Raw genomic sequence first — 17,513 nt, forward strand, 5'->3', positions numbered from 1 at the left:
ACAGAAGAAGTGATTTTGATATGCTGCAAATGCTTTTTGTTTGTAGTCATAAACAATTTAATTTCTCATTTGTTGATATGTTCCCTGGAGTATATATCATGGCTTATTGTCTTATGTATTTTTTTAATAGAAGAAATAAAACCATTTTTCCCTTTTTGATTTGCTCCTAATTTACAGTTTAAGAACAGAAAAGGAGGCAGTGACAGGATGATCTGCTTGCCTCTGCCTGGAGGGCTGGGGAAAATGTCAAGAATCTTTTGTGGGCTGAGACCCCTGTTTAATTTTGTGTAGTCTTCATGAAAAAGTGCACATGGTCAGACCAACACTGCATACTAGCCTCCCTGCAGCATAACAACTCCCTCGTCTGAGCTCCTTGACTCCACTTCTGGACTGACAGTGGAGTTCCCATGAATTAATGGTTCTGGGGGATTTCAATCTGCCTTCTCTAGGAATGGGATATGAGGTGGTTCAGGAGTTCATGGCCACCTAAGGACCATGGGCCTATCCTGGGTCACCCAGAACCAGACACAGGGTAGTGGTCAGTTCCTATCAAAGCCTAAATGTTGTGATTTGAAACTGGGGGAGCACTTGGTACCTCCCTTTATCTTGGCCAGATCATGCCCTGACTTCCATGGGATTCTCGAGTATCCACCAAATGCTCCACTGTAGGGAAGATGGAACCATTACAGTAGATTGGTCTGCCTCTGACAATTGAAGAACCTGGATGGGTTTCAGAAGGTGGTGGGGATTGCTGCTGTTAGTCTGTTGCAGGATTCATCTGAAGCCTTGGTTGCTACTTGGAAAAAGGGGGGTGACTGAGGCCTCTTTACTTCTCTGGGGGATCCTTGCCCCTCTTGGAGACCCGGCCAAATGAGAGCAGAAGTTTGTAGAGCATCACTGGCACTCAACCAAAGACAAACTCAATAGAAAATGGGTCAGAGTCTCTATCAAGGCCTTCTTGGTGACAGTAGGGCAGTGAAACAGCAATACTTCTCCACCCTTATTACATTCACAAATTACCATCCCTCAGCCCTGTTTTTGATGATACAAGCCCTCATGAGTAAAGGGGACCTGGAAAATCTTCTGCAGGGACATGTTGAGGAATTTCTCAGCATTGATTAAACAAAATCATTCAAATCACACTTAGCTGGACACCAGCCTCATTGCAGGTCCAGAGGAGATGCCTGGAACTGATTCTTACCCAGTTATATAGGATTGGTTTTTTTTATATATTTTTGAATTGTTGATCATTGTATACCACCCAGAGACACATCTTCTGAAATGGATGGCCATATAAATCCTATTAACAAATAAATTAAAAGCTACTTTTTTTACAAGATTAAAATTTGTCTGAGTTCTTCTACTTCATGCTGCTGAGCTACTGCAAACCGCTCCCATGTGCAAAGGAATGGCTCAAAAGAAATGATCTCATTTATCCATCACCCCTATGATTCAGTGAATATAATGTAGGACATTATTTTAAAAGTAGAAAGCATTTCAGAAAGCATGCAAGGACTATGGAAGCCAGGGATATTTCAAGATTAATTTCAGAACCTCTGAAAAGAGTGAGGATTGTTAAAATAGTAACATGGTCATTAAATGAATCTCGCTTCCCCATTGGCTTTGCTTGTCACAAGGTTGCAAAAGGTGATCACATGACCCTGGGACACTAAAACTATCATAAATATGTGCCAGTTGCCAAGTGTCCAAATTTTGATCATGTGATCATGGGGATGCTGCAAAGGTTGTAAGTGTGAAAAACAATCATAAGCCACTTTTTTAGTGCCTCTGTAACTTTTAACCACTAAATGAATGGTTGTAAAATAAGGACATCTCACATGCAACATTGGATTGTCAATTCGTCATGATTTAAAAGCAGGTACTTTTACTACTTGCCATTATTGTTTTAGCTTTGTTGTTTCTGCCTTCAATCTGCAAATTAATATTTTAAGATAAAAGAGATTGAGGGATGTATAGATTAAAGGACCCCAATCATAGTCTGATTGGAGTTCTTTAATCTAGAATCCTTCAATCTGCAAATTAGTATTTCAAGATGAAAGAGATCAAGCTACATAATAAGGTTTCTTGGTGAACTGCAATGGAGGTTTGAACTAATTATGAATGTGAAATATGAATTCCCAGTACATCCTCAAGTTTATTTTGTCTGGAGGTCATACTGAACATAATAATGATATGTTGATTATTTCAACTGAGAGTTTCATGGACTTGGTTTTTAATTAATGGTAAACAAAATATAAAATGAGCAATTCTATGCAAAATATTTCATTTTTCACCTTTGGAAATGGAATTTTGATTTCTGATCTGGTAAGTTTAATTAAGCTTTTCTACTTAGACTAATATACTTTTAAATGCTTATATCTTCAGTAAATGCCTGTCTTTGTCCTCCTCCTCATTCTCATCATCATCATCCTTTTTCAAGCACAGCTATACTCAACTCTTCTGATGTAAAAATATTGCTGTGTTTTACTTAGAATTCTCTTGTCACCCAAACTCCAAAAGCTTCTTCATGATGCTTTGTGAGAATTAAATCTCCTGTAGAACATGAGATGCAAAAAAGAATAATAAGATAACAGAGTTGGAAGGGACCTTGGTGGTCTTCTAGTCCAACCCCCTGCTCAAGCAGGAGACCCTATGCCATTTCAGACAAATGGCTGTCCAATCTCTTCTTAAAAATTTCCCGTGATGGAGTACCCACAATTTCTGGAGGGAAATTTCTAGATTGGTTCCCTCCTTGATAAGTTTCCATCCATTGCTACTTGTCCTGCCTTCAGATGCTTTGGAGAATAGGTTGATCCCCTTTTCCTTGGGGTTCCCACAAATATTAGAAGAGTGCTACCATGTCACCTCTAGTTCTTGTTTTCTGTAGACTATACAACCCAATTCCTGCAACCGTTCTTCATATGTTTTAGCCTCCACCCCTTAATCATTTTTGTTGCTCTTCTCTGCCATATTTCTAGAGTCTAAACATCATTTTTACATCATGGTGAGCAAAACTGGATGCAATATTTTAGGAGTGGTCTTACCAAGGCATTATAAAACGGTACTAACACTTCACGTGAGCTTGATTAAATCCCTTTGTTAATGCAGCCATTGGATTTTTTTAGCAGCTGCAGCACACTGCTGGGTCTTATTTAAGTGGTTGTCCACTAGAACTCTCTCACAGTTACTGCTATTGAGCCAGGTATCACCCATTCTATACCTATACATTTGGTTTTCTTGCCTAAGTGTAAAATTTTTCTTTTCTCACCATTGAATTTCGTCTTGTTAGATAGGGCCCAGTGCTCTAATCTGTCAAGATCCTTCTGCATCTTAAGTTTACCTTATGGGGTGTTGGCTATTCCTGCCAACTTTTATCCCCTCATCTAAATCATTTATGAAGACGTTGAAGAGTACTGGGCCTTGGTAAGTACCCCACTGCTTAGTTCCTCCATGTAGATGCAGTTCAATTGATTATTACACATTGACAGTGGTTGGTCAACCAATTATAAATCCTATTTTCTATCTTAGCTAGAAGTTGGTTATGGTCTGCTTTGTCAAATGCTTTACTGAAGTCCAATTATACTATGTTCACAGCATTTCATTCCACCATTTTAGTCATTTTGTCAAAGAATGCAATAAGATTTGTTGGGCATGGTCTGTCTTTGATAAACCCATGTTGGTTTCTGGTTATAACATTGTTTGCTTCTAGATGTTCAGAGATTGTTGTTTTATTATCTTTTCAAGGTTTTTCTCAGGTATTGATGTCAGGCTGATTGGTCTATAGTTTCCCGGGTTCATTTTTTTACCCCTTTTTTTTTAATGGAAGCCATGCCTACTCTTTTCATTCCTCTGGTAAAGTGGGAACCATGACAGCTCTTTTTCAGTCCTTTGGTAAATCCATGGTGCTCCAGGATCTTTGAAATGTATATTTCAGTGATTCTGAAATCATGTCTTCCAGGTCCTTTGAAGCTCTTATTCCATCTGGTCCTGGTGATTTGAACTCATCTATGGTGGACAACTGTTCTCTTACTATTTTCTTGCCTACTTTAATTTGTATTCCTAGTCTGTCTTTTACTGTTCTGCTTTTGAAAATTTGTGCTGTTTTTTTTTCCTTTTGTGTGAAGATAAATGCAAATAATGAATTAACCAGTCTGTTTTCTCCCTCCTACCTGTCATTTCCTTGCCATCTTCTCCCATTAATGGACCAATTTTTTTCCTTCTTGTTTTTTCCATGTTTTTAATATTTTGAAAATATTTTTGATATTTGTTGCGAGTCTTAACTCATTCTGAGCCTTACTTTACCTGACCATCTTTGCAAAATGTGTATGTATACTGGCATTCTGTCATAGTTATTAGGTCCCTCTTTCCATTTTTTATACTTGGCCTTTTTGTCTTTCAGTTTATTAGATAGTTCTTTATACAATCATGCTGGTTTCTTCTTGGATCTCTTATTTTTCTGTTCAGTGATATTGTGCTGGACTTTTATAATTACATTTTTTTTAGAGTTTCCCAAGATCATTGAGTTTTTTATTCATGGAACACTACCCAAGTTCTCTCTAAGTTTGTTGAAATCGTTTCTTTTTAAAGCCTAAGACACTAGTTTGATTTTGTTCTATTGCTTGTGTCTGCATTATATTGAATTCCAATATGACATGGTTTCCCTTACGCAAAGGTCCTGCTACTTTGACCACCTTTATCATTTCATCTCTGTTAGTAAAAATTCAGCCCAGGATATCTGATCCTCTTTTTCCCCTCCTCTACCTGTTGGATTACAAAGTTGTGAGCCAGTCTCAGTAGGAACTTGTTCGATCTGCCACTTGATGTCAGAGTAATTGAAGTCCCCCGTTATGACATTCAAGTCACGTGTTTAATCTCAGCAAGTTTCAGTAATGGCAACTATATAATACCTGCCCTCATGTACTAATACTTCAAGTTCACCCTGTTTGTTCCACGAACTTTGAGCATTAGGCATATGAGTCCCTTATGGCCAACCCCAGGTTTGTTTCCTGTAACTCCTGTTCAATATCTGAGTTTTCCTTCTTTTCCACCATTCCCTATCTCCTAGTTTGATTGGTTGTCTTGGGGTTTATGCTTGGGATTAGGTCCTAAAGATCCTAAAGATTGGTCACCCTTCCCCCTCAATTTTAGTTTAAGCTTTGGATAAGCTAAGCTGGTCATTTTCCACGTACAGTCTTTCCGGTTCTTGTGAGGTGCAGCCCATCCCATGTCAGAAGCCTTCAAATAGATAAAATAGACTGTGGTCTAAGAATCTGAAGTTCTCTTAACGCCACCATCCCTTAAACCAGTAGTTTAATTCTAAAATCTGTTGTTCTCTCATTGGATGTTGACCTTTTGCTGGAAGTACAGTTGAAAACATTAACTGTGTTTCTAACTCTTTGACATTCTTACTCAAGTGCTTATAATCTCTTGATATTGTTTTCAGGTTCATTGTCATGTCACTCATCCCCGTATGAAAGACAAGAAGAAAATACTAATATGTGAGCTTGATTATTTTACTAAGATTCATTCACATCTTTGTTTTTTGCTCCTCGGTGGCAAATGAAATTAACAGATGGTTCTTCTTTCTTCCACATACTAGTACAAGCTGCGGTGGTTAATTCTATTATTTGTAGATTGAGGAAAAGTGTTACCTACAGTATCTCCTCAATCAATTTATATTACTTATGATGTTGTAAACATATTAATGTTCAAATGGGCAAGAAATACATAAACTTGTACAACTGTAATCACCACAATCATTACAATATGGCTAGGAGGATATCATGCTGCCAGTGAAATAATATATTACAGGACATAGCTTTGTCCTGCCAGTTTTAAAATCTAGTTAATCTAAACTGTAGAGTTAGATGTCGGTTTGGCATTCTACTTGGAAGAAGAAATATTAGATAAAACTCTGCTGCAGAAAAGAGCTGTAGTGTATCTAATCAGCCAGTTTGAAATGCTTTAAAACTAGTTGTAAATGTAAAGAGTATGGCTCACAAATTGGAATTAATTTTTGATGTCATTTAGAAAAATGCTAATGCATAGTTAATGCAATAGACATCAATGATTGTTTCACAGAACATCTCCTGCCAAAGTAGATTACACTTCATTCCACACAGTTCAAGTAATTGATCAGTTTGAGCTTCCTTGGAAGGTAGTAGAATGTAATAGACTTCTAGCTTCTTGGAGCAGGAAGTCTACATTCTTTCACCCAGAAAAATTCTTCCTGGAATATACAAGGTGGAGGTAAACTTATTTTCCCAAAGCACCAGAAGAAAAGGCAAGAAACAATGGATGGAAACTATTGAAGGAGAGCCCAAACCTGGAATTTAGGATAAACTTCCTTAACAGTAATTAACTGTTTGCCTACCGAAATTGTGAGTGCTTCATCACTAGAGATTTCTTGGAAAAGACTGGACAGCCATTTGACTGAAATCATATAGGGTCTCCTGTTTGAGCAGGGGATTGGACTAGAAGTCTTCCAAGGTCCCTTCCAATTCTGTTATCTTGTTATTCTGTATTTTTGCATCTCATGTACTACAAGAGATTTAATTCTCATCAGGCATTATGAAGAACTGTTTGGAGTTTGGGCGCTATTCTGATTGATTGGTCTTACATAACCTTGGGTTTTCTAAGACAATCCAATAGTACTCATACTACTATAGGTTTTTCCCTCCATTTTTATTCTATCAGAGGGAAATAAAGAATGCAGACAAATCAAACTATTGTGACTGAGTTCATCCTTGTTGGATTCATGGACCACCCAGAGCTTCAGATTCCCCTCTTCATCATCTTTCTGCTCATCTATCTGATCACTTTGGTGGGAAACATTGGGATAATCATTGTAACAAAAATTGATGCTAGGCTTCACAGCCCCATGTACTTTTTTCTTAGAAATCTCTCCATTGTCGATATTGGTTATTCTACTGCCATTGCCCCCAAATTGCTGACAACATTTATGATAGAACATTCAACCATTTCCTTCATAGGATGCACCACACAATTCTTCTTCGTTGCCATCTTTGTAACCACTGAAGGTTGCCTTCTGGCTGTGATGGCATTTGATCGCTTCACAGCAATATGCAACCCATTGCAGTATTCTATTACTATGTCAATGAAGTTTTGTATCCTGTTAGTTATAGCTTCATATGCCTGTGGCTTTATAAGTTCAACAGTGCAAACCATACTTATTTTTAATTTAAATTTCTGTGGCTCAAATACAATTAATCATTTTTTTTGCGATGCTCCTCCAATGTTTCAAATGTCCTGTTCAGACATCCACATTGCTCACTTTGTGCATTTCATTTTATCCACTGTAATTGCACTGACAACTTTTCTGACTGTTTTGATTTCCTATATTGCCATTGTTATTGCCATCCTGAAGATCAGCTCTGCCCAAGGAAGATACCAAGCCTTCTCTACCTGTGCCTCCCATCTGACCACTGTGACCATTTTCTTTGGAACCATCATCTTCATGTATGTAGGACCTGGCTCCAATTTCTCATTGGATAAAGACAAAATCATATCTGTCTTTTACACTCTTGTCATCTCCTCACTTAATCCACTTATCTATAGTCTACGGAACAAGGAGGTGAAGGATGCAGTTAGCAGAATGTTAGACAAGATAATGTTACTGAAGTAAAAATTAAATATAACTTTCTTCATATTAAAGAAATAGCCCATAGTTGCATTTTCTCTGAGGAAAAAGGCAATTGAAAGCTTGATGGCATTTTGAATTGACATTTGCTTGTATTTGACCAGATTAAGATCCATTCCTTCAACATATAGAAGTATTTCCCTTACACAAATGGAGGAGACAGCAAATCCCTCAGTGAAGTAGTGGAGTGGACCTCAAATCCATGTCCCCCCACTCTACTTGCAATATTCACTGCCGGCTTCCTCATTGACTTTCTTGGACAGCTGCCAAATAAGATTGCAAACAGCAATCCCATAATCATAGAGCACTTGGCAAGAGAGGTAAATATGGCCATATGACAGGGGCCACATAACATTTTACAAAAGTTGGAAATGCCATACAAAGCCTGTTGCAAGGCCACCATCAATTACAATTGATAACATTTTGAAATAATATTCTTTTGAACTATATACCTAGTACATGGAATTTCACAACCAAACAATATATTTGAATTCTCTGTGCCTTTGTTATGGTCAGAAAACTGAGGTTGCTGAATTGGAAAGATAAAAACATCACTCAATGGATTGAGGACCTGGTTGCACTTGCCAAATGTTGGACAGATTGCCTACATAGATCTAGACCAGAGGTGTCAAATTCATGTCACCATGGCGGCCTCACGTGATGTATTATGACTTTTTCCCCCTTCACTAAACCGGGTTTAAGCATGGCCAGCACATGACATATCCGCCCAAGGGCCACAGGTTTGACAGCCCAGATCTAGATTTCTATGGACAAAATTATTGCAATATTGGATCCATTTATACCAAATACATCAGGTTAAAAAAAAGGCAAACAAAATATGATAATTATATAAATGTATTAGAAACATATATGTATAGAATAATAATTGCATTACATGACTACATATAGAATTATAACTATGGTAGTTACTGTTAAAATGATACATTATGCTTTTTGCTGTTTCCTTTATTGTTGTTTTCCACTTTCTTTTTAAAAAAATTGTATGCATTTTATGTATGAATATTTGAAGTGGGTTGTCTCTTTTTTGTCACTACTTTGAAAACAATAGAAGAATAAATCAAGAAGAGAATCTTTTGTGGGCTGCAATAGCAATAGCATTTAGACTTATATACCACTTCATAGTGCTTTTACGGCCCTCTCTAAGCGGTTTACAGAGTCAGTATGTTGCTCCCAACAATCTGGATCCCCATTTTATTGACCTTGGGAGGGTAGAAGGCTAAATCAATCTTGAGCAGGTGAGACTCGAACTGCAGGCAGTCCATAGAATTAGCCTGAAATACTGCATTCCAAAAACTGCACCACCATGGCTCTTAATAAATCACAATTTTGTTTTTTTGTAGCCTGCAACAAAAGGTGCACACAGTCAGAATAATAGTTGGCAAATTAAGGGGGTTGTGCAAAACTCTGCTGGAGTGATTTAATTCAAATATTTATTTATTTGATTGAGTAAATCATCATCAAAACAAGCCTGAGAATATTGAAATTTATCTTATTCTTCTTCCTCTCCTTGTCTTCATGCTACTGGGCCATTGCAAGCTGAGGGCCCATGTGCCTCACAAAGGGGGCTGTAAGTTCTCATTTATCCACTACCACTGTGATTTAATGACTATAACTGAAAGAATTACTTTAATAGTAGAACGTCTATAGGAAAGCATGCAGAGACTGTGGATGTCAGTGTTATTTTAAGGCTTCATTTCACAACCTCACAAGAGTGAGGAGCCATTGACAGATGAAGGATCAGAAGCCTACACACAAAGAGATTTCATATATCTACTTGGGAAGGTGGGCTTAGCCAATGGATGACCAAGGTAGCACAGTGACCAGAGAGGGTAAAAAGGAAAGCACATGGCATGAATGGAGACCAAAAGGTGGACAAAGGAGAGATGGAGCAGGAGATGGGGAGGGGGAGAGACAGAGAAAGAGAGAAACATTTAGATAAACAATGGAAAGGAAAAGGAGACAGCGGAGGCAAGCAGGGAAGGAGGCAAAGTAGAGGAAGAGGCGAGGAGATAGAGAAGTGGGAGAATACAGCACAGGGCCAGGAAGGATTTGAGAGGAGAGAGAGAGAGAGAGAGAAGAGGTCTTACCAGTCCATTCTGCTTCACCCCACACTGCATGGTCAAATGTCAGATGCAACAAGACCAGCCAGAGGAGGAGCAGATCTCCCTGATCCAGCCAAGCGAACAGTGAGACCAGTGATTGATTACAATTTCAGGTGTGGACATTATAGATGTACCTGCCTGAGACCACCTAGACCCAGAAATCATGTCCAGTTGGAAAACTACTGAGGGCACCAGTGAAGGAGCCAACTGAGCCAACCTATCCCAGACAACTCCAGAATTAAGTACAAGGGACTGCCAAAGCAGGCATCGCAACCCACAAGTGAAGCCTCAACAAAGCCCTGCCTGGTTACAGACTCAATGGGAACAACTTCTTCTGTGGCAGATCTTTACTCATGAGAGCCAAATGGGGGCAAGGTCAAGAGGCATCATAACAGCATAACAACAACCAAGAGGATGTCCAAAGGTGAACATCTTGTCTCCCACTGACAGAGTTCCTGATCAACGAGTAGGGTTCAGAAATGTTACAGATGCCCCACTGAGGTTAAAAGTCTGGATGTTGTTAGGACAACTAAGTCTGGTCACCCTCATTGCAATGGCAGGTTCAGGGGAGGGTGTCAAGGGCAAGATCCCACTCACCCCAAAATGGAAGGACAGGGTCAATGATCAACTTTTGAGGTGGCAGAATTTATTCTATAACATGAGTTGGATATGTGATGTGCTAGGAGTGCCCAACATTGAATTTGATTACAAGAGGATAGGCTGTTCAGAGAGAGAGATATTGGCAGATCCCTTTAGGTGACTTGGAGAACCTCAGAAAAAATCTGGCAGAATGAAAAAGAAGGGGATTATCTAAATGTCTCAGAGCCTGCATGCCTCTCCCTTAGTTGTGTCCAGAAGAAAAATGAATCCCTGAGGATGTGCATAGATTACCACATAATGAACTGGAGGACCATCCCAAACCAGTATACTACTCTACAGATCAAGGACACATTGCATTGCCTACTGGGAGCAAAGTGGTATAAGCTTGCTGGAACTGAGGAACAGGTACCAGCAGTTTCCTTTGTATGGAGCCAGACGATTGAGAGAAGACAGCATTCATTTGCCCACTGTGGTTCTACAAGTACAATCAGATGCCCCAGGCTTTATTGGGGGCCCAAGCAATGTTCCAGTGATTTACGGAGCTGTCAGTCAGAGACATGAACTTCATTGAGGTGTTAGGGTATTTAGATAACATCATTGTTTTTGGGGAGATTTTAGAACAACATGAAGAGTAACTGGAGAAAGTCCTGAAATAAATCCACAAGGAGGGGTTGAAGCTGTGCCCAGAGAAGTGTCAGTTTTGTTAACCTTCTGTCAACTATCTTGGGCATATTGTCTCCAAAGAAGGGATATCGATTGACCCTATGAAGGTTGAGGCCATTAAACCTCCTATATAGCAACTAGAGTGGGCTGACAGAGCAATGGAAAGAACAAAAGATATTGAGATGCCGGGGGGCACTTTCAAGGATAATGCTACATTTGAAAGGAAGACAAACCCTCCCCATGTTGCTAATCCATGTTTGCATAGACTATGTCTAACATGAAACATTGGACTGTCAGTTTTCCATGATTTAAAATAGGTATTTTTACTACTTTGCCTGGCTTCACAGCTTGTGCTTTCAGAGTATGGTTGACATCCTATAATCTTTAGACCCCTCAACCTGCAAGTTAATGCTTCAGATAAAGATGATCAAACTACATAATGAGATTTCTTAGTGAATGGAAGTTTGAACTAAGTATGCAGTGGAACTAATTACTACCTAATAATGAATAAATACCCAATTACTAACTAATTGCAGTGAGAATATGAACTAATTACACAACTAATTATGCTATACAGTGGAAATACAAATTCCCAGTAGGTCCTCAAATGCATTTTTCTAAGAGGTTGTAATGAGTATTTTAATAACTTGGATTTTAACCAATGGTAAACAAAGTATAAAATGAACAATTCTATCCAAGTATTCCAACTTTCATCTTTGGAAATGAATTCTTTCTTTTTAATCTGGTAAGTTCTTTAATTAAGCATTTTGAATTAGCCAAATAAATTGTTAAATGCTTACAGCTTTCTCCTCCTCCTATGCTCTATCATATTCTTCAGACAGATGTAGGAATACTCAACTGGTTTCATATCAAAATACTTTCTACTTAGATTTTCTACTTGGAGTAATATACTTTTAAATGCTTATAACTTCATCCTCATCATCCTCATCATCATATTTTTGCAGATACAGACATAGTCAACTGTTTGGATGTAAAAATATTGTTCTGTATTTTACTTAGAATTTTCACATTACTCAAACTCCAAAAGCTCCCTCATGAAGCTTTGTGAGAGTTAAATCTCTTGCATTCCTTGAAGAATGAAGTTCATGAATCAATAGTTGTTTTCTTCTTTCTTCTAAGTGACTAATAATGGCTTTACTTGTTTACCCTAGTAGTTGTGCATTGAAGAAAAGGGTTGTTTACAGTCTCCCCTTAATCAATGTATGTTACTTATGATATAGTAAACATATTTCTAGTATACAACAAATACACACCCCAGCTCAACTCTGGTGACCAGTTTTAAAGTTTTTAAAATCACCTTCAAATATGTATGTAAAGGTATCGTGTTGGGAATGGAATAATATATTTCTGGAAATAGACCGAATACTGCAACTTTTAAAATCAAATTAATTAAACAGATTTAAATATTAGTATGGCATTCTTCAAAGATGTATTTCTTCTTGGAAAAAAAACACTAGATATCTTGCTGACCAGAACTGTAGTGTACACTGCTCAGATATTTTAGAAATGCTCTAAAACTAATTGTAAATATAGAGATTATAGTTCACAAATAGGAATTGATTTCACATGAGGTGTGATGAATGTTGAGGCATTGTAGCCAATAGATGGCAGTGATTGTTCCATAGAACACTTCCTGCAGAAGAGAAATATTTTTCTGAACTAATTCAGACGTTTGTAGGACAGAATTATGAAGTGATACAGAGTGATTGATACTAACTCCTACATATAGTAATACTTTGCATGCTGTCCATAGCGTCCAAAACGTTAGGTTTTGAAAAGAGAATATTTATCAATACCCCAAGCAATGTGTCCCTTTGTAGTCTAGATTTTGGTTTGGGGATTTCATAGTCTTCCCTGGACATTTTCAGACAATCCAACAAAAATCATATTGCTATAAGGTTTTTCCTCTCTTTTTTATTCTATCAGAGGGGCATAAACAATGCAGACAAATCAAACCACCGTGACTGAGTTCGTCCTTGTTGGATTCCAGGACTACCCAGAGCTTCAGATTCCTCTCTTCATCATCTTTCTGCTCATCTACCTCATCACTCTGGTGGGAAACATTGGGATAATCATTCTAACAAAAATTGATGCTAGATTTCACAGCCCCATGTACTTTTTTCTTAGAAATCTCTCCATTGTAGACATTGGTTATTCTACAGCGATTGCTCCTAAATTGTTGACAACATTTGTGATAGAACATTCAACCATTTCCTTCATAGGATGCACCACACAATTCTTCTTTTTTGTCATCTTTGTGACCATTGAAGGTTGCCTTCTGGCTGTGATGGCATATGATCGCTTCATGGCAATCTGCTACCCATTGCTGTATTTTGTTATCATGTCAAAGAAGCTTTGCACCCTCTTGGTCATAGCTACTTACGTGTGTGGCTTTGTAAATTCAATAATAGACACTATAGTTATTTTTAGTTTAAAATTCTGTAACTCAAACAGAATTAATCATTTCTTCTGTGATGCTCCTCCAATGTTTCAATTATCCTGTTCAGATACCCACTTTGCTCGCTTTGTGTTTTTCAATACATCCACGGCATTTGGAGTCACAGCGTTTCTGGCTGTTTTGATCTCCTATATTGCCATTGTTATTGCCATCCTGAAGATCAGCTCTGCCCAGGGAAGATACAAAACCTTCTCCACCTGTACCTCCCATTTAATCACTGTGACCATTTTCTTTGGAGCTGCCATCTTCATGTATGTAGGACCTGGCTCCAATTTCTCATTGGATAAAGACAAAATCATATCCATCTTTTATACTCTTGTCATCTCCTCACTTAATCCATTCATCTATAGTCTTCGTAACAAAGAAGTGAAGGATGCAATTAGAAGAACATTAGGCAAGGTAACGTTCCTGAAATAAGAATAGTTTAAATATGACTTCCTTTAAGATAATTAGGAAAACCATAGTTTCATTTCCTCTGAGAAAAATAATGCTATTGAAAGCTGAAATTGCATATATGTAAGTTACCCAACAGGTAAATGAAATAGAGATAAAAATAAAAGGACAATTCATTTTTAAATTGATACACATAAATGTTGATATGCAGAAGAATATGTCAAACATTTGATCATAAGCAAGGTTTAGAAGGAATCTGCATTTTCATTTAATTCATATTTAAAATTCCTTATTATTTTATAGAAATTGAAATGGATGGAACTGATAGAATATTTATATAATTTATTGGTAAAGTACAACAGGTAAGCTTAGTTTTGGTTTATCACTTTCATTTACTGTTGCAGTCAATGTTAGCAACATTCCTTAAAATACCTTATTTAAAAAATGGGAAATGGTCACAAAATAACATTAATTACAAAGCAGAAATATATTTTTAAGGTTCTTTGAATTAAAAATTTGATGGAAGAAGTAAAGTCTGTTGTTGCTTAAAAACACAATAGATTGCCACTAGCAATATGTATTAATCTTAAAAACCTGTCTTAGAAACTCTTATCAAGCTAAGACTCATCTAAGAGCAGCCAGAAAGAGAATGCTTCTCTCTGTGTGTTCGCCTTCCCTGTCCCCATTTTCTTCACCTCAAAATTATCCTTCTAAAAATGCCTTTTATGTTTAAGAAGGAGCAATGTAGGTTATAATGTAAGATGATACAGTTTGGGAATGCTCTATTTAAATTGTTTTGTAGTTTTTCTTCTTTCTTTGTAATCCTAGGAATTGCAGTATAATGGACACTAGAAACGTCAAGTAAAAATTCTGGTCTATGTGAGGAAAATATTTTTGTTTTAATATTTTTACTTAAATGTCAGTAAAATCATATCATGGATAGAGTAGTGGATTTTAGATTGCCTGGATTGAAGTCTACCTTGCATGGCCTTTTACACTTTTGATTGGGAAGACCACCATTCTGAAAACCTGAGAATGATGCTAGTGCTTCCACCAGATTTGATGTCCATTGTCCCAGCATGTGGCAGCTTTCTTTTCCCTGGTATGGGTGGGTGACGATCCCTCAGCACGCTGGGAGAATGGACCTCAAATCCAATGTCCCTCCCTTTGAATGTCTCTCTACCAGCTTCCCCATTGACTTTTTGTTGAAGTTGGAAGGGAAGGTTGCAAACGGTGATCACATGACCGCAGAGCACTTGGAAACCAATAGTAAAGGCAAGCAGGATGCCAAGAATATAAAATGTGGTCATTTTACTGGGAGGGGAGCACAACATTTTACAACATCTGGAAGTGCTGTTGGATTGAATACAGTTGTTCAATGAGCAGTCATAATTCAAAGATGATAGTTATAGAGAAATTATATACTCTAAATCAACAATTGTTGGACAACCTTATAATATACTGTACATATATAGCACCATTGATTAGATAGACAGTATTAGGATTTTAAAATACTTAATCTTGTGAAACAATTATGTCAGAAAGTTATAGAATGGAATTTTTAACAAAAAAAATGACCTTTTTTCCCATTCCAAATGGATTTTTCCTTATAATTTCTTTTTATTTCCAAAGTTAAAATACAGAAAAAAGAATATGAAACAAACTGAGACAAAAAAGTATATAGAATAAAAATATTAACCATAAAACAAAAAATGTCCTCCCAGTCATATACTGATAAATATATTTCAGCAATAATAATTATTTACCCCACCTTGAAAAACAAGTCCACCATTTATGAACTTCTATTTCTATATTTGCAAAATTATATGGAATGACTTCCCCCCCCCCCCCGACATTAGGATAGCAACCGACCTCCGCTCCTTCCGCACAAAACTCAAGACCCACCTGTTCCAACTAGCCGGCCTGCCCTGAATTATAGCTATTTTCTAATCCCTCTGGATAAAATTTTAAATTAAGTTTGACTCTGGGTATTTTAATTGTTTTTAATTGCATTTTGCTGTTTTTAATTGATTGATTATTTATTTATTATGCCTTGTACATTGCTTTTTATATCTCCTCCTTGTTATTTATTTGTTGTGTAATAAATTGTACGCCGCCCCGAGTCCCTTGGTGGAGAGGGTGCAGCATATAAATTGGATTAATAAATAATAAATAAATAAATATAACATTAAAATATAACCCAGATAGAGAAATCTATTATCAATCTGTCAGTGAGTGATATTTGTTGTTATTTATTCTAGAACTTTTAACTGGATAGTCTCTTGAGTACTATCAATCATAATAAATTACATAACTATATTATAGAATGGTAACAATTTATTTCTATAATGATGCATTCCATTTTTCTCTTTTTCCTTTGTTGCATTCCCCCCCCCTTTTAAATTTACTTTCCTACACATATTATCTCTATATATTTTTATCCTTGGGGTGAGGTAGCTTTTTTGTCACTGTTTTATAGGATGAGATCCCAGTTTAGATTTTTTAAATTTGCATCAAAAAGTGCACACTGTCAGAGGAAAATTAGAAGCGTTCTACAAAATTCTGATAGAGTGATTTAATTCAAATGTATATTTATTTGATTGGCCAAATCATCAGTGAAAAGTATGAAAACATTGAGATTTATCTGATTCTCTTTCCTTTCCTTCTCTTCATGTTGCTGGCCATTGCAATCTGATGAATTACTTTGCTCAACAGATGGGATTGTATGTTCTCTTTTATCCTCCAACAGTATGATTCAATAATATACCGAAAGACATTACATTAAAGGTAGAAAGTGTGTCAGAAAGCAGGGAGAGACTGTGCCAGAGGTGGTATTCAGCCAGTTCTCACTGGTTCTAGCAAACCGGTAGCAGAAATTTTGAGTAGTTCAGAGAACCAGCAAATACCACCTTTGGCGGTCTCATCCCCTTTCTATTCGCTGCCTCCGGAGTCCCAGCTGTTCGGCTGGGTCTTCTTCTGTTGCACTGCAAGGAGAATGGAGCTGGAAAGCAGGTTAGTGGGGTGGGGAAGGAATGGGGATTTTACAGTATCCTTGCCCTGGAGTGGGGTGGAAATGGGGATCTTACAGTATCCTTCCCCTGCCACGCCCACAAAGCTATGTCCACAGAACTGGTAGTAATTTTTTTTAATCCCACTGTGTGTATCACAATTATTTCAAGGTTCACTTCCCAAAAGAACAAATAGACACTCATCATAATAGATGACCTTCCCAAAAGAACGAACAGACACTCATCATAATAGATGAGGGAGCAGAAATCTGTACACAAAGAGATCTCTCATACACTTAGCTGATTCTCTAATAAAAATGCAATTCAGATTAAAAAAAAACGGGGAAAGGCAAATACAAAGAGAATGGCTAGGTCACAGGATTTCACAGCAATTCAGTATCTTATTAACTAGTACTTGTCAAAAATTTGTACACACATCTCTAATGTTTATCAGTTGTCTTGATTGCTACTCCAATGCCTATAATCTGGAAGTGAAAATTAATCCCAAATAAAAAGTTTCAAAAGGAGGAAGAATATGGCATCCAAAGACCCCAGCTCTGACCCTTCTGCCCAACCAGTATAATAGA

General features: G+C 37.4%; 2 protein-coding genes across 2 annotated transcripts; both read left to right on the plus strand.

Moving 5' to 3' along the window:
• Positions 1 to 6,709: 6,709 nt before the first annotated feature.
• On the plus strand, positions 6,710 to 7,645 carry LOC309384870 (olfactory receptor 5AP2-like; the record flags this gene model as incomplete). Its single annotated transcript, XM_081938713.1, has 1 exon — positions 6,710 to 7,645. One exon carries the CDS (start codon positions 6,710 to 6,712, stop codon positions 7,643 to 7,645), a length of 936 nt encoding a protein of 311 aa, XP_081794839.1.
• Positions 7,646 to 13,006: 5,361 nt separating this feature from the next.
• Positions 13,007 to 13,942, plus strand: LOC309384875 (olfactory receptor 5AP2-like; the record flags this gene model as incomplete). The annotated part of the gene is made up of 1 exon (XM_081938719.1): positions 13,007 to 13,942. One exon carries the CDS (start codon positions 13,007 to 13,009, stop codon positions 13,940 to 13,942), a length of 936 nt encoding a protein of 311 aa, XP_081794845.1.
• Between the last annotated feature and the right edge of the window lie 3,571 nt (positions 13,943 to 17,513).

Source organism: Natrix helvetica (assembly GCF_964273705.1).
Source record: "Natrix helvetica genome assembly, chromosome: 1".
Lineage (NCBI taxonomy): Eukaryota > Metazoa > Chordata > Lepidosauria > Squamata > Natricidae > Natrix > Natrix helvetica.